This window comes from Anastrepha ludens, chromosome 6 (assembly GCF_028408465.1).
Source record: "Anastrepha ludens isolate Willacy chromosome 6, idAnaLude1.1, whole genome shotgun sequence".
Classification (NCBI taxonomy): domain Eukaryota; kingdom Metazoa; phylum Arthropoda; class Insecta; order Diptera; family Tephritidae; genus Anastrepha; species Anastrepha ludens.
Genome location: NC_071502.1, coordinates 56,354,888 through 56,373,603, shown reverse-complemented (window position 1 = coordinate 56,373,603; position 18,716 = coordinate 56,354,888). Strand labels below are relative to the sequence as shown.

At 38.6% G+C, this 18,716-nt stretch overlaps 1 protein-coding gene across 3 annotated transcripts in view; it reads right to left on the bottom strand.

Annotated features, from left to right (window-relative positions):
• The window catches only part of LOC128866025 (diacylglycerol kinase 1), a 286,822-nt gene that overhangs the window by 6,119 nt on the left and 261,987 nt on the right, over positions 1-18,716 (bottom strand). For all 3 annotated transcript variants that reach the window (XM_054106489.1, XM_054106488.1, XM_054106490.1), the window contains 3 exons: positions 11,029-11,184; positions 6,025-6,253; positions 176-357 (listed from right to left, as the gene is read on the bottom strand). In XM_054106489.1, coding sequence (XP_053962464.1) covers positions 176-357; positions 6,025-6,253; positions 11,029-11,184 — 567 coding nt within the window. The remainder of the gene's footprint in view (positions 1-175; positions 358-6,024; positions 6,254-11,028; positions 11,185-18,716) is intronic.

Genomic DNA, 18,716 nt, shown 5'->3' with positions numbered 1-18,716 from the left:
GTTTGATTTTATTTTTAATTTCATATTTAAAATTACTTTTTTAATTAGAATCTTTTCTATTTGAACTTATTTAATTTTATTTGATTTAGTTCTGTTTTCTTCTATTTTATTTTATGTAATTTTTTTGCATAATAAGTTAATTTTGTTTTTTGTATTGCTGAATTGCTGTACATACCGTGCATGGTACCTGCATCCACGGCTCGCCATCGATTTGCATTGGAAATGTTTTTTTCGTCTTAATTACAACCTCACTACATTGTGCCAAGCGTCTGCCCGAAGCGCGGAGACCGGTACGCACTTGACCCATGTGCAGACAATTTTCCAGACCTATAACTTCAATGAGACGATCACCGAAATCTGCAAGAATAAGTGTTGAGTATTTAAAGATTACAATTTCTACTAAGTTCAACATAAGAAATTTTATGGTTAATAAAATATAATTTTAATAAGTACTTTTCACCAAAAAATATAATATTAATAAGTAATTTTCACTAATATTTTAATACTTTTTTAATTCAAATTTCTTGTCTCAGCTTCTTTTTTCAGTTCCAAAACACTAATAAACTTTTAAACTTCCTTGTAACTTCTACGTAGCATACATTTAGGCGACTGTTACTAGCAAGCAACTGCTGATCCGGGTTAGCTAAGTAGTACTGCGCTTCCTTTAGTTAGTTTGTATAATTCACTTAATAATTTGTGAATTTGTTTGGTGAAGTATTCGCTGATAAGTATTTGTGCATTGTGTATTGTGTGATTTTGTGTATAGAAAGAAGACTTAATCTCCTTATGCAAATAAATTTAGTGGATTAGCAGTTTGCAAGACGGCCGCGCTGCGCAACAAGAAATGTAAAGAGAGGTGGAGTTGATGTTCGGTATTTGATAAATTGAAGCTGGATATTCGAAGTGAGTAGAGTGATTAATTATATTATTTGACTAGCCATATCGGCGCACGCTGTTGAATTTGAAGAGGTCGAGCCAAGGAGCACCAGGAGATTTGGTGGCTCCTAAAACACTCAGGCTAAAAAGCCCATTGTATTTAAAGCTCTGGAAAGGGGGTAGATAGTTAAGGAGGGAGGGAGAAAAGTATCAGAGAAAGAGATAGGAAAGAATAGAGACAGAGATAGAGATAGTTAGTCCTGTGAGAATTTTCCAGATTCTTTGGCGAATCTGTAAATATCCTCCAGTTTTAGAGAACGAATATTACTCATTCCCATGACATCGGAACCCAATACCCGTAGTCGCGCTCTAGCAAAGGCAGGACACTCACAGAGAAAGTGCTCAGTGCTATCCGCCTCCTCCAAGCAGGACAGGCATACCGGGTCCTCGATGATTCCAATGGTGGTCATATGCTGACCCCATGGGTTGTGTCCTGTAATGATGCCGACCATCAACCGAATGTCTTTCCTTCTAAGTTTTAGTAGAAAGTTTGACAGTTTTCTGTTCGGACTTGTCACAAAACACTTTGCAGTTCTGCAGCGTTCTAGACCGGACCATCGCTCTTTATGTAGATTGCCTACATAATCGTTGATCCAGTTCTTGATTCCTGCGGGACTGATTCCGATTATTGGCTCTGGCCCCTGTGGGGGCACCGCTGATCCACGGTTGGCCAATTCGTCGGCAATTTCGTTTCCTTGAACACCGGAGTGTCCCGGAACCCAGATAAGTACAAGCCTGTTTTGTCTTGCGACAGAATTAAGCTTCTTCTTACATTCTTGAACAATCTTCGAGGTTTGCTTCGCGTTCTCCAGGGCCTTCAATGCAGCCTGACAGTCACTGAAGACTCCAATCTGTTTCCCGCTCCATCTCCTCTCGATTATCCATTCGGCTACTTTTAGGATGGCAAAAACTTCTGTTTGAAAAACAGTTGCCATTCCCCCCATAGCATAGTGATACTTATTACTATCGTTTAAGTACCATCCGGCTCCAGACCCTATTTCAGTCTTGGACCCATCGGTAAAGAAAATATCCGTCAAACCTCCCTGCATGCATTCTGGATTGCTCCATTGCTCACGCAATGGAAATCTGACATAAAATTTCCTTCCGAACGAAACTGTGGGTATCAGGTCATCTTTAGGTGCCAAAAACAGTGGATACTGCTCCGACAGCAACTTAAAGATTTCTCTGTGTCCCGAAGTTCCATCTTCGTGCCAGAAACCATATTTATGGAGTCTACACATTGCTTTTATTGCTTCCTGTTGTATCTTAAGATCCAGGGGGAGCAAATTAAGCATAGCATTTAGGGCATCACCAGAGGTTGTACTCATGGCACCCGTGATGCATAAACATACACTTCTTTGCAGCCTGTATAGTTCCCGGATTGTGGATTTAACCATGCTCCGTCGCCACCAGACCACAGAAGCGTAAGTGATGATTGGTCTGATAAGTGCCGTGTATATCCATAGGACCACAGCAGGTTTCAGACCCCAAGTTTTGCCAAAGGCTCTACGGCATTGCTGAAAAATCTTCAATGCACGATTCACCTTCAGTGAAACGTGTGTCTCCCAGGTCAGCTTCTTTTCCAAGATTACTCCTAGATATTTAACTTCGTTGGAAAGACCAAGTGTCACACCTTTCAGTGTTGGAAGACTGAGTCCATCCAATTTCCGTTTTCTCGTAAACAAGACTATGGTTGTTTTGTTCGGATTAACGGAAAGACCTTGTCTCATGCACCAATCATCGATTTTGTCAAGAATCCTCTGCACTTTCGTGCAAAGCCTCCTTAAGGATTTATCCGATGTTAGCGCACAGACGTCGTCCGCATATGCTTGGACGTGAAAGCCGAGTTCCTGCATCTCCGCTAATAGGGAGTCTACGACGAAGCACCACAGCAGCGGAGAAAGAACACCCCCTTGGGGACATCCTTGCTTGGCCCTGACTGTGATTTGCTCGTCGTCGCTCCCACCAGCGGTTAACAGCCTCTCAGAGAGCATGGAGTATATCCATTTTATAATGGCTTGATTAACTCCGTGTCGTTCGGCAGAAGAACATATCGAGCCGAAAGTGGCATTATCAAAAGCCCCCTCAATGTCCACGAACACGCCCATTGTGTATTCGTCAGCTTCCAGCCCAGCTTCAATCTTGCTAACAAGATCGTGTAAGGCTGATTCACATGATTTTCCGCTCTGGTAAGCGTGTTGATTTCTACTAAGTGGACTTCTCGGCAATACCCTCACTCGAATATGTTTCTCCACCACTCGTTCCAGACTTTTCAACATGAACGATGTCAAACTGATTGGTCTGAAACTTTTTGCTAGGGAATAGTAATCTTTTCCTGGTTTTGGAATAAATACTACTCTTACGCGTCGCCATTGGGATGGTATATAACCAAATGCAAGACAGGCTGTGAAGATCCTTTTCAGGGCCTCAATCAGCCTGTCTCCTCCTTTTTTAAGCATTACTGGATATATTCCGTCAGGTCCAGGGGACTTAAAGTTGTCAAAGGAAGATAAGGAAAACCTTATCGATTCCCTTGTCACTATCCGACTAGCAATATACCAGCTGTACCTAGAGGTTCCACCGTTGCCACCGTCATTGTTCATGCCACTCTCAGCTTCAGAGAGAGTTCTACTACCCGGAAAATGGGTTTCGAGTAGAGCATTAAACGTTTCCGATTTGGAAATGGTGTACGAACCATCAGGTTTTCGAATGGAATCCAGCCTTACTGAGCGGTCTAAATGAAGGACCTTACAAAGTCTCGCTGTTTCCCTCATTTCTTCGACGTTACTGCAGAAATTTCTATAGGATTCAAGTTTGGCTTGCCGTACTTTTTTCTTATATTCTCTCTGTGTAAGTCGATGATTGGCCCAGTCCTCTTCTGTTTTGGTCTTCAAGGCCTTATTAAGAAGTTTCCTGGACCGTACACGAAGCTTCGACAGTTCAGGGTTCCACCAAGGAACCGCTTTCCCCTGTCTGCTTTGCCTGAGTGGACACAGTTCCTCAAAGCAGTTGATTAAAGTACCTTCTAATTTCTTAGTAGCATCTTCAATCATTTCTGCTGATTTGAGTTTTTTCAGGTTTGGTAATCGCTCTGTTACAAGCTCACCATACCTGTCCCAGTCCACATTTCGAGGATTCCTACCGGAAGGTATTGATATTGTGTCGATTCCCAGTCGGAATTCGATAAGACGATGATCAGAAAGAGAGTCCTCTTCCAAAACTCGCCATCGGTTGATTTGATTTCCAACTGACCTATTGGTAAGTGTTAAATCAATCACCTCTTGTCTCCTTCTGGTCACAAAAGTTGGTTTGTTACCAGTGTTTTGGATGACCAAATTGGATGACAGGATAAAATCCAGTAACTTGAGACCTCTGGGGTTGCATTTGCTGCTTCCCCCCACAATGTTCTGTGAATTTGCGTCACAGCCCACTATTAGCCCCAGATTATTGGATTCTGCGTACTTGACCACTTCTCTTAGCTCCCTCGAAGGAGGTGGCTGTACAGAGTCATAGGGTAGGTAGGCCGAAACTATGATAGCTTCGACACTGTTCCCACTTTTCCAGTACTTTATTTTTGCAGCAACGATATCTCCAGAGCATAGCTCTTTTAACATCGTGTGTTCGATCAACCTCGGCATGATAATACATGCTCGCGGTCTCACATTCCCTTCACAATGAAGTATTTGTCCCCACGACATAGCACTTAGACCACAGATACGCTTGTGACATACCCATGGTTCTTGTATAAGTATTATGTTACGGTGTTACGGTTCGATTTGTTTTGCCAGTGTAGCTTATTGTTGTTTTGCATTTAAAACTTGCAATGCTTTTAATTGAAATAGAAATAGCTCAGCTATACCTCAGAATGAGTTTGCACATACGACATGTGTTCAAAAAGTATCGCGAATTTTGAATTTTCGCAGGTTACGTATATTCGAATTTCGATTTTTTTGTGGCGATATGTTGGTACTCATGTCGACGAGTTCGGCCATTTTGAATGTTCAGCTAATTGTTGACAGCTGTTTTGCTTGCACGTGTTTCGGCTCGTCTTCGCTTTTACCTATTGCAAAAGATGGATCCAAGAACATGTACCAAATTTTGTGTGAAAAACGAAATTAATTGCGCGGATGCATTCCCAATGATTACTATGTCATACGGAGAAGCTACTTTGGGCATGAGACGGGTCGCCACAAAATTCGTACCAAAACTGCTCAATTTCGAATAAAAGCAGCATCGCATGGACATTGCTAATGAGATGTTGGACTCTGTATGCAACGATCCAAATTTGCTCCAGAGGGTCATAGCTGGTGACGAATCGTGGGTTTATGATTAGAACGTGGAAACCAAAGCTCAATCATCTCAATGGAAGCTACCGCACGAACCAAGACCGAAAAAAGCACGCCAAGTTCAGTCGAATGTAAAAGTTTTGCTTATCGCTTTCTTCGACTGCAGGGGCGTTGTGCATCATGAGTTCTTGCCAAAGGGTAAAAAAGTCAATAAGGAATATTACCTGCAAGTTATGCGAAATTTACGCGAAGCAATCCTCCATAAACGTCCGGAGAACAAAAAATCGCTCTTGCATCACGATAACGCCCCTGCTCACACATTGTTACTTGTGCGCGACTTTTTGGGGAAAAACAACACACTAATGATGCCACAACCACCGTATCAACCAAGTTCTGGCCCCCTGTGACTTTTTTTTGTTCCCGAAACTGAAGAGGCCCATGAAAGGACGACGCTACGCTACGATTGACGAGATAAAGACGGCATCGAAGGAGGAGCTGAACAAGATACAAAAAACGATTTTTTGTAGGGCTTCGAAGATTGGAAAAAAGTTGGCACAAGTGCATAATATCTCATGTGGACTACTTTGAAGGGGACAAATAAAAATAGATATTATTATTATGGAAATAGGCCATAACATAAATTCAATTTTTTGTCATACGCATATGCTAAAATTTTTAATTTTTGTTTTAAAATCTCAGCCAATAAGAATAATCTTTACCCAAAGAATACAATTAAATCAAGATTTTTTTTTAACTGAAACTAAAACACAACTTTAATCCTTCAATCGCAAATTTTACTCACCTTGAGTGGCAACTGACAAATCGACAGATGCGAAACTTGTCGCTGACAGCTCTTTATCTGAAGATTTCAGTTTTTTCCCTTTACGAAATGGACCAGCACTTTTGCGCATCCGTTTCTGTGACAGATGTTCACCCCACAAATTCGAGCCGCCATGAGTGTAAGGAATGTTTAGTAGGGCGACACCCTGTAAATGTGGTCCATTTGCTAAATTTAAGGAAACACCATCACACTGAAAAGAGTAAAAGAACAATAAAGCTTTTGAGAGTTGATAGAGAAAGAAACAAACAAAAGAAAAAATAACAGAAAAATGACACCGGAAAGAAAATATCGGCAAATATGTGATTACTGGAGTGGAGGCGAAAAGTGTGTAACAAAAAACAAAAAAAAGGTATGCGTGAGAATTTGCTTGCTTGGTTGCTGTTAAACGCTTCACAGTGGCTAGTTGGTGGTATAAGTGACCGCCTTCAAGTGGTCAAGCTTAGTGCGAGAGAGGCACATTTTACGTTCGAGATGTGTTTATTTTTGTCCAGGCAGATTTTTCTCTACGCTCCTTTTTCATTTGACTTTCCATTTTTTCGCCATTTAAGTTTACTTTCTGCTTGCGGTTTGCCATTTGTTGGTATTTGGTATCCGATGCACTCAAGCAGGAACCGTAATTTGTAACATATTTTATGTGATATCAACAGCACTCCTACTTTAAAGCATCACAAATAACAACAAACAACACATGTAATGTGGCTACATTATTTGTATACAATAACCTCTTGGTTTTTATTTAATTTTGTTTTGTGTGCATGTAGAGAAAAATGTTTCTGTAAAATTTCCATTCGGGCATTTAGTGATATTTGTTTAGGCCCCATTGGCCAGGGAAATATGCCGTCAAGCATTGCTTTGTTTGTGGCGTGCTGCCATTTCATGTATTTCCATAGGGAAATAACACACATACACACGCACCCAAATTTCCTTAAGATAGTTTTTTATAAAAATAAATCCCAACGAAAATCGTTATGATGCTTGCCGTTTTTCACATTTCTCCCACTTTGTACAAACATTCGCTGCTTTGAATTTGGCTCTCGAACAAAGTACAGACAATTTATGCAAATATGAGCATTATCTTTTATTCCTACTACCACTTGAGCTGCTAAATGGTTGTATGTATTGTGCATTGTACAAATACACATTAAACGCAGTCATTCAATGCATGCATGTGCCCTCTAAATGTATTCAACTTAATTTTGCGACGTACGCACGTATGGTAATACCCTGTTCTTTTCTTTCATCCTTCCTTCCTTCATTTGTACTTTGCGTTGGGTGTCAGATGTTCCTCAATTGATGGTTTTTCATATAATTCCACAACGAAGCTTTTGTGAGGTCGGTTAGTCTGGATTGGCCTATTGATACTTCCCGCACATAGGTACATACATACATGAAGATGTACGAAACACATCGCGTTACGCGCATTTAAATGTTTGTTTGATAAATGTGTTGGTTGTTAATTTTATTGCTCGTTGAATGTTCACACACAGCTGTGACTGGCGAATAAAGATGTATCAAGTGGGAATAGCAAGTTAAATGCCACTAAAAGGTTTACTCCCTTGTGGATCTGATATATAATAGTATTATACTATGTATATGAGTATGTAAATACATACTTAAACATATGTATAGAAATATTTTGGCCAAGTAAACATTTCTCTGTAACTCTACGATGAAGGTAATGTTAATTAGTCATTAAAAACTTAATCAGCTCAATTTTACAAGCCTTTCTCGAGGACAGTTTTGTATCATCAAAAAAATCAGTAAATGTTTGTGTTCCGTTAAAGCAATGCCATGCCGTATACATCGGCACACAAAGACAATTCCCTTCCTAATTATCAGTTCTGGTCGTATCTGGGCAGTTGTCTTGTTGTACTGTTGATAATAAGTATTTGACCCAATGAGAACAGTTCACAGTGGTTGATTTCTATCCAATCCCATTATATATATATATATATAGGGTGGTTGCAGCGAACAAAGATAGAAGGGGAAGGTTTATAAGAAAAGATACCTGTACCTACCATCAAGTTTTGAATATATCTCGAATGCGCGGTCTTAGCTAATCTATCCTACATTGACAGAGAACATATATACAAGGGAGACTTTGCAGTAGAAGATAACGCTACCTACCATCAAGTTTTGAGCGACAACATCTATTCGTGTAAATGTTTACCTTACTAGATGTATTCTAATACTCTCTGCACTTTGATTAATGCTTTCAAATAGCTTTTAAAAGTCGATATCAGAGATTAATGATGTGCGTTGCTCCGAAGAAGGATCCAAATTAAACTAGTTATCCTGGTTTAAGGTCTCCATGCAGCTTTTTTGGCTTCAGCCAGATCATGTAAGAAAATATATTTCATCTCTGCTGTAAAGATCTAATGGTGGCTGATGCCGAGATGCTGCTTTGCCTATTTCACTTTTAAAAGTACAAAACCCTTTTCAGCGTTCTCGTATCACTTATATTTTTCCCTTCCATCGTAGCTTCTTATCTTGAAGCCTTTTAATTCTGGTGTGGCTATTGACATCACCTTTTTATAGAAGTTTTACTGCCATCCCGAAGTGTCCCCTGCATCAAATCAAATAACAGCATTATGAAAGCTATCTTCCTTCTATTGAACTGTTGATATCTCAAATTTCAAAGCATTCGCCAAAAAATGTTCTTGATGACTACTTATACTTTCCTCCCTATTTGAATTTTATTCGCGTTCATTGTGCACCGATTTCGTTACTTCTTAAATTTTCATGTTTCAGCAACGCTTTGGTACTAATGAGCTGTAAGCTATGCAGTTCATTGATAAGCTCGTGCCATTGCAGCTCGTGCCAGTGAACTGAATTTTCATACCGGGGAAAACGCATAATTTACAGTTGAACAAATTTCCAATGTGCTCAATCAAAATCTACTTGTACTTGTATTTTTGTGGTGAACTTTAAATTCAAAATCTAAAGCGAATAATGTAATAAAGTGTTTGCGCTTCGCCCGCGTTGGCACGAAAAATGCTTCAGAAGATAAAATATGCAACAGCACGAAATGACATTGGGGATGAATTGATGGCTTGATGAAGGCACATTCGAAAGCAGAAAAAGTGAAGAGAAGCAGATATTGGAGGACAGGTGTTTCATGTATATGTGGTAAACGAGCTGAAGTGAAAACTCGTACTACTCTGCAGATATAATTGGAAGAAGTCAAACTAGTACGTAAGTGACTACAATTATACCAGCTGCAAAATGCATGCGAAACGAATATTCTTCAATGTTTTTATTATTGTATATAAATGGAAATATTTAATAATTTTTATTCGAAGTTTATTTTTTTCATTTAGTTCCAGAATAAAAGAGATTTTGCAATATGTAATTAAAAAAAAAATCTTCAAGGGCTCTTTTCTCACCACTTTATAGTGGTGTAAATGAATTTTCGTTCTTTTAAGTGATTTCGGGCCAATAAAGGGTGGCCCACATAGTGGTGTCTTTTTTTTTAAATTACAAAAAAATACAAAAATGTATATTTTTTTCGCTATATTACTGGTTTATTCGAAAGAGCAAACATTCCCGTTACTTATTAAATACGATTTCATTTATGTGGCTGCCTTGGCTGGCTTCGCAATAGCCCATCCAGTTAACCTAGTTTTTCAAGACCTTGGTGATCGTTTCTGGCTCTATCTCACGAAAGGCTTGCTCGATATTCGTCTTAAGGGACTGAACTGCGATCTTGGCGCGTAAAAATCAATTGTGGCATAGACTGGGTGAGATGGCGGGCCCTTCTGTTGAAACCAAAGTTCATGTCTTCCATGTTCGGCCACAATTAGTCGTTTTTCATGCCTCTGTATCGTTCACCGTTAACTGAAATTGCGTTTCTAGCATCATTTTCAAAGACAAAATGGACTAGTGATATCATCATTCCAAAATCCGCACCAAACTGCCACTCTTTGAGGATGCACTGACTTCTCGAAGAGAGGCCGGTTTTCGGGTCCCCATATGTGACAGTTCAGCTTGATTTTTCGAGCAAAATCGCTGTCGTCAGCTGCTCTGAGGCCAACATTTTCTTATCGTTGTTCAAGTGTAAAGCAATCCATTTCATTCCGCGGAGATATGATACTGACTTTCTGTCGATTTATCCAGCGGAAAAGAGCTGTCACTGCGAATATAATGTATAATTATATGAAGCACCCTGTACATTTAAAAACCTATGAATATTCTTTTTAAAATTTTAAAGTTAGATTCAAATTTTAATTTTGTAATAATTAAATTACTTGTGCGTTGCCGTAGTATCGGAATTCAGCAATTTTTTATGCTTGGGTAAGCCCTTGAAATGCTCCATTTTTCATTTTTATTTTCTTTTTCAACTCGTTTCAACTTAATTTTTTTTCGTATATTACGAAACTATTTCGTTAACTGGTGCAATGCTCCTGCAGAGGCTGACAACCGTCATTTCGTAGGACATCGCCATATTAAAAAGGCCAGTTGCTGAGTTTGGAAAGAAGTAGAAGACGAACTACTTCAGCTGCACAGAAAACAGGTGGTAAGCTAGTTCGGAACTAGTAGGCTTAACTGCAGGGTGCATATGAACTTTGTTGTTACGCAATTGACGCGCAGTAAGGCAACTCTTTGCATTATCCTTTTATTTGTGTTGATTGTGGCTCCTTGTGAAATATGTTAGTACTTTTTTTCGTCATTTGCTTGTAACTTTCGAGATTTTCGAGGTGATGCAACTTGAAACACTTCACACACACTTGGCAGGTGCTTTACACTTACTTTGTGTGCATACACCTACACGTTTACTCCTATATACTTATGCATGTAGGCAGATGTGTTCACTATATGCGCGTCTATATGTACACCCATTACAACCATAACTTTTTACCACTATTTCTTTTGCAGTTAGTTAATTCATAATTTTATTTATATTTCTTTTTGTGTATTTTTTTAGCTTTTGCACTTGTGGCTTTTACCTGCCCGTCAGACACTTACCACAATTTCGATATTTTCGTGTAGGTTCTTGCATGATGCAGCAAATGTTTCAGAAGTGGCATATTCAAAGTACCAAAGTTTGTTTTTCATGCGGCTGTTGAATTTGTGTGGATTTTTTTCGCGCTCCAAGTGAAACTTAACGCAAATCGCAGCATCCTGGAAATAAATTAATTAAAATATATATTAATTAAATATGATATAAAACAGGGTGACAATTTCAAAATATGTCTTGCTATCCACCATGTTTTGACGTTCACAAATTGCCGGAACAAATTTTGCAAATTGTGCAGAGGTTAAAGGAGGAAACGCATGGGGAGGATGTCTCAAACAAATTATGTTGAACCAAACATAAGCAAACACTTCCATGGTTGTACCAAGATTGCAAGTTGATGGAAAAATAATAATAAAACTAAAGTAGTTTCTTTGAAAAACAAAAAAAAAATTTGATTCTAAGCTAGAATATCAATCTCTGTCGTGTGTTTTCGAAATAAATTCTATCCTTTTTGCTCTAGACGCTATATATGCGAGCCTATACTTGAATTCCTTAGGAATTTGCATTCATTTAGGTACATTTTCAAGATATAGACAAGTCTTTCTTGTGAAAACAATTCGTAGTTGGAGCCTTCGTCTATATGAAGGTGGTTTTCAAGAACGTCCTATTCCAGACAATCATTGATTCCCTGGCTAAACTGGGAATCAAAACCGATCTGTTGTTGAGTGCTTCATTTGAGCTAATGCTGGGATATTATATAAGTTAACACGCACCAGTCGCATTTGCTGCGACGCTCCCACGGTTGCCCGTTACACCTGTCGCGTGTTCTAATTTCTTCGTATAGTATAACGGGAAAGCCAGTCTCAGACAATAGGCTGTAAACAGGTTACAAGAGCTGCGCCACTGTCGGCGAACGAGGGTGTCGGCCACAATGATCACTCAGTCAAGTTCGGGACGGGTTGCTGGAAATGAGCATTACGTTTAAGTTGAAAATTCTTAATAAAATTTAAGAGTAAATAAGTGAATTTTATTAACTTGTGCTTACTTTTAGGAGGCTGGACCATTAATTTTTTAAGTGTAGAGGGATGTAAATCCTTATATAATTATACATATATATAATAGGCACTAACACCTTTTATTGCGTGCTTGGCCGAGCTATCCTCCAATTTTTGGTGCCCGTCTTAATGTTTTTCTATAAACGGAGGGACCTAAAGTTTTACGTTGCCTCCCTAAGGCAGATGGTTTTTTATAAGGAGCGATGGAATTGATATCAGGTACTCAGAGGCCCTTTCAATTGATGCTCCGCTAGTGGTTTCAGACAAGATGGAGTTGCTGGATCTTAGTCATGACAGAAAGCTAGCATTGAAATCCAATATCGACTGGAATGTAAAGAAGGTATCAATTGTCTAATATGGATTTATTGCATCTATTGTTGAAAAGAGCCCCCATCTGGTGGAAATGGCTAGAGAAGAAGGCGTTGATTAAGCAGCACGAGGGAGGTCAGCTCTCATTGGAATCAGTGGAAATTTACGTTATATGAAATATAACCCATAGCTAAGGCTAATATACAAAATTTCTGCCCACGTGCTACTGTTAGATTTGTCTTAAACTACGAGCACTTCAGAATTCTCTGAAGCTTTGTGTTCAACCCGCGTCAATTCAGCACTGCACACCCACTTCCCCACAAGCGAGAAATGGAGATAGATATCTATTTTGACAGCCAAATGGCTGTACTCTACTTTTTTTGTGGAGTAATCCTTTTAAAAATGAGTTTGGCTGCTATTTATTCTTGACACACTTTTGTTCTTTTAACTTTTTGTAGAGATTTTTATATTGATGACATGAAGGATTTTAGCTCAGAACACTCCTTATAGGTTTTTCTAAAGAATAATTTTCTAGAACATTTTCAGCCTCTGACGGGTTTCCAAATAAGCTTTTTGAGGAATTTGTGGAAGTAAGGGTCAAAACGACCCTTTCAGGTAACCGCCAATGGGTTTCTGGTACTTATTTTAACTATTTTTTCTACTGCTTGGGAAATAACTTAAGTGGAGACAAATTTTGCACATCCATCGAAGGTTGTATTACTCGATATGTATACTTTCAGGCGAATGGGGTAGGTATGTGACTGCCATTCGGGAGTGCTTAGATTTAGATCTCCATGCATGAAACAGAAAAATGATAGAGACTTTTTTTCTAATGGCGGTCGCCTCTCGGCAGGCAATGGCAAACCTCCGAGTGTATTTCTGCCATGAAAAGATCCTCATAAAAAATATCTGCCGTTCGGAGTCGGCTTAAAGCTGTAGGTCCCTCCATTTATAGAACAACTTATCGCACACCACAAATAGGAGGAGGAGCTCGGCCAAACACCTAAAAGAAATGTCCACGCCAATTATTTATTTTTATTTATTTTCTATGTATACTTTCAGAAAATATTAACGAGGCCATGCTGATCTCGATTGCTGCACAGTATTTGCAATGGTACCACAATGGACGAATGAATTTTCATTACTTTCCTTAAGCATAGCACTAAGTTCGCATTTTACGTGAAATGGCTGTCAAAGTCCCTTCAAATTGCATTGCCGTGAAATATGCGTGAAATTTCGTATGTTTCTCACGGCAAAATAGTACATAGGTCACGCCATGATAACACCGTCCAACTTGATTCAGGCATCATGCAAAATTGCTTCACATCTACTTAAAATGTACATGTTATTTAAAATTTTGCGAAAACTGACAGTACGTGTGCGAGCGAAGTCCCTGAGTTCTAATAGAGTCCACAAAGATCTGGCATGTTTAAGCGAAACGTATTAGCAATGAACGTAAGTAAATCTTCTTTATATTTTTTTGTGTCAATATAAATGTGTGTGTGCTAACATTCTTACCAAAATTTTAATTCGCTTCTGGGTCGCTGCGCATAAATTTGACGTTTTTTCGAATTTGATAATCAATGCATGCTACTGGCGAAATTTCGTAGCTGTGAAGCTAGTACTAGCCTTTAGGGGCATCTAAGAAAACCCAACCCAGAAGTTTTACAAATGTGAAATGAGCGCTCTAAGTAAGAAATGGCAATGGGTAATCAAGAAAAAGTTATATGTGCAGTTGGTTTTTCAAAATTACCTAATTTCCAGCCTTTGCTTATATGTAAATCACGGCTCCAAGCCGATGGCTTTATACCCTTGATCAAATTAATAAATTCATGATGTTTTGATTAGTTTTTACTACTCTTTGTTAACTTTCATAGTTGTTTTTATAAAAATTTACTATTCATTATACAACAAATACCAAATACTTACATCAAAGTTTAAAACTCTGTTTAATTAAAAAAATTCGACAAATTTTTAATAAAATTTCAAATTTTTTAATCTAAATTTCAAAAAAAATTTCAGAAAGCAGATTATAACCCATCAAATTTTAGTATAATAAAGCGCATGTTTAAATTGGCTCAAAATTCTCTTTAGTTTTTCACTATTTTTTTCCTCACCGTGTTGAGCATTTTGTCCATATAAAAAAATGCCGTGTATTCGTTCAAAATAGGTCAAAATATCGGTTGTTTCTTATTTTGATCATGAGCTTAGAGTAGAGTATATAGCTATAGAGTATAATGTCGCCGATTATCTAGCAGGAGGCTAAGCCATATCTCTGCATTTCTGAGCTCACATACATAAGTCTTAGAGTTAATAGTTCAAGTTATCCTAAAACTCAAATTCAGCTTTCAAAGATTTATAAAAGAATATCTTTGTCAAAACAACAATATTTAAATACATTTTCTTTTCTCGCCAAAATAGTCCATTAAAAATTTAAAAACCAAAAAACAATTTATCTCAAAACTTAATCACAAAAAGTGTGATACTTCTAGTTGAAGTTATGCTCTTGTAAAAGTGTAATTTTGTGGTTATCAACTGACACTAAAAGTTAACAAAAATTTGCATAAATATTTCAGAAATTATACCTTTGCCCTTTTATTCTGCGCATGCAAACACAAATGAAAAAGAAGTTAAATGTTTTCTAAACTTTGTAGTGATCGCAATTTGAAACTCGTAAAACATACGCACACTAACACACAAGTAAACAAAAAACCAGAGTTCGTCCAAAGTAGTAGTATAAATGGCCTCTTTGAAATGTTCAAAAGTTGCACGAAAGTTGGAGAACAATTGGTGAGAAGCAGAAAACAATGTGTTCCCTGAACAGGCGACACGAGAGTCTATACAAGAAGAAGCTAACTAAATATTAAAATGAATGCATTGTACCTTCGAGTGCAACCAGAAATGGTAACTTTTCAACTTTAACCGATTAACAAGAACAGTATAGGAGATGGCTGCTACACCCAGCTGGAAGTTGTTTTGTTAACATTAATGTCCAACACTTTGATATATAGCGTTTTTGTATGTGAGTCACAGGTGGAGTGCACTTTTTAGTTGACGTACGTAAATTATAAACTTAAATTTAAATTTGGTTGGTGGTTAGGTAGGTAGGTAGGGTGGTTGTCGTAAGACACACTTAGCACTTAACACTTGGTGGTTAAATGGTGGTATAATAAGGAAGGACGGCCAAAAATTTCACGGCGTGAAGAGAAAGAAGTGCGAAAGTAAATATGAAATAATTTTTTTCTTTTCGGTAGAGGGATACATACCTCGGACAGTCAAGCAGCAATAAAAGCGCTAGAATCTAAAACACACTCGTCAAAAACACTCTTAGAATGTATTAAACTTCTAAATTACGTATCAAAATACTAGAAAGAACCCCTTATTTGGGTGCCAGGCCACAGGAATATAGCCGGGAACTGCAAGGCAGATGAATTTGCTCGAATCGGTACAACGCTCGACCTCCAAGTGGATAAGACGCTGATACCCATGCCTTTAGCCACTTGTAAACTACTGATAGATAGGCAAACCATCAATAAGGCAAATACAAGTTGGCAAAACCTCTCAACATGCGAATTAAGCAGACAGACGTTGTTGAGATTTAACAGAGAAACTATAAGAAAAATGGTAGGGGTATTAACTGGTAATTTTCTGATAGGCAGCCACGCTAGAAGGTTAGGACTCCCGTACTTCGACTTCTGTAGAAGCTAATAGGACTATGAATAAGTTCGTGCGGTTTTTTTTCGAAATTTGAAACTTTATTGACGTAAAATGGTTACAAATTTAATATTCAAAATATTGTCCATCGCTTACTACTACTTTTTCCCATATTTCTGGCAATTCACGGATTCCCTTTGTGAAAAATTCGGTCGGTTTTGCCGCAATCCACGAATCGATCCATTTTTTGACTTCATCGTAATTACGGAAGTGCTGGTCAGCCAGGCCATGTTGCATCGATCGGAAGAGATAGTAATCGGATGGCGCAAGGTCTGGACTATACGGCGGGTGGGGTAGGACATCCCATTTGAGCGTTTCTAAGTATGTTTTGACCACTTGTGCAACATGTGGCCGAGCATTGTCATGTTGCAAAATAACTTTGTCGTGTCTATCGGCGTATTGCGGCCGTTTTTCTCGCAGTGCTCGGCTCAAACGCATCAATTGTCGTCGGTAGACATCCCCCGTAATCGTTTCATTCGGTTTCAGTAGCTCATAATACACAACACCCAGCTGGTCCCACCAGATACACAGCATAACCTTCAGGCCATGAATATTCTGCGCCGACGTCGATGTTGAAGCATGGCCAGGGTATCCATACGTTGCCCGACGTTTTGGATTGTCGTAATGGACCCACTTTTCATCGCCAGTCACAATTCGATGCAAAAAACCCTTTCTTTTGTGCCGTTGAAGCAGTTGTTCGCATGCCATAAAACGGCGTTCAACGTCTCTTGGCTTCAATTCATACGGCACCCAATGGCCTACCTTTCGGATCATTCCCATGGCTTTTAAACGTTTGGAAATGGTTGATTGATCAACTCCCAAAGTTTTTGCAACCTCTTCTTGCGTTTGAGCCGGATCTTGATCGAGCAATTCCTCCAATTCGGTATCCATGAACTTTGGCGGCGCACCCTCGCGTTCTTCGTCTTCCAAGCCAAAATCACCACTTTTAAAGCGTGCAAACCACTTCTGGCACGTTCGCTCAGATAGAGCATGCTCACCATAAACTTCCACCAAGATACGATGACTTTCGGCTGCTTTTTTCTTCATATTAAAATAATGAAGAAGAATTCCCCGCAAAAACACATTATTTGGCACGAAATTCGACATTTTCAAGTGTGGTAAAAATATTGTTGTTTACGCTTCAAATAAAAAACTTATACTGACGTTTGTGCCTTACGACAGTAGCTCTCCAATGAATGTTTGGAAATGTGGATCGATGGAATAATAATCAAGTTACGCCATCTGTTGTAAAACCGCACTTATTCATAGTCCTATTATCTAAATACAGAAGAAGAGGAAACAGTCAGGCACCTATTATGTGAGTGTGAAAGCTTAGCGACAAGAAGGCTTAAGGGGTTACATGAGTTTCAAGCGCCAAAAGAAACATACAGTCTGTCCTTTAGAAGCGTGACCGGCAAATTCAAATTTAAATTGAGTTCCGCTACAAAAACAAACAAAAAATTCAAATACTGTGAAATACGCGTGTCTTTTTCGCAATATTCGTAGTTTTGTGTTATTTGTTTGTTTTGTGAGAAGTTTAGAAAGCGTATGCTGTTTTTCAAAGTGATTTGAAGTAGGCTTCCTATGCATACATCTTAAAGGTACAAAAATGTCACATACATCTGTTGATAATCGTAAACTTCAACGAACTCTTCAGCATCCAGTTAAGGTTCATGTTTGGGGCTGCTTCTCCGAAAAAGGAATTGGGCCATTTATTTTTTGACTATAGTTTTGATGAATAAATTTTACCGAAAATCATTATTACCATAAGCTGCGAAGATCAAGCCAACCTTGGATTTTACAAGAAGGGAACGATCCCAAGCAGCAAAATGGCCTAATGCCAAAAATTTTATAAATATTTCATATATAGGGTTTTCCAAGCAGAGGAAGGTATGCCGTTAATAGTGGAAAATAACATCAGGCAAATGACCACTACAACCATGCTTACAGGATAATATCCTTTTCATGAAATTTTCCATAACCGAATTGCAAAGTTGCTGTCCTATGTCCTCGATAGCCTAACGAATTCCATCTTTGAAGTCTTGAATCGACCCTGGGCTGTTGGCGTAGACCTTCTCTTTCACGTGGCCACAAAGAAAAAAGTCACAAGGTGTCAAATCACTAGATCTAGGTGGCCAATTGTGAACACCTCTTCGAGAGATAACACGGTCCGGAAACTTTTCCCGTAAAAGATCAATGGTTTCGTTGCTTGTGTGGCACGTAGCGCCATCTTGTTAGAAATAAACGTTGTCCAGATCAATACCATCCAATTCCGGCCACAAAAAATCGTTAATCATCTCTCGATAGCGCAATCCATTCACCAATAACACCTGCTATTGGAAAACCCTATATAAAAGTTAGGAGAATAGTTTTTAGCACATCAAAACAGAGCATTGAAGAAATAGTTTGGGAAAATTTTGAGGATATTTAGTTCCTGTGAATCTCCAGAAGAAATTCCCAAGATGGGAAAAAACGTTTGCCTCAAAAAATTTGAAATTTGAAAATAATTTTTTTTCAAACGGAATATATTTTGTGAAGGTTTTCAAGATTCAGCCATTGGGATCTCTATTCCTATGAACCCTTTAAAAGAAATTCTTAAAAATGACAAACAATTTTCT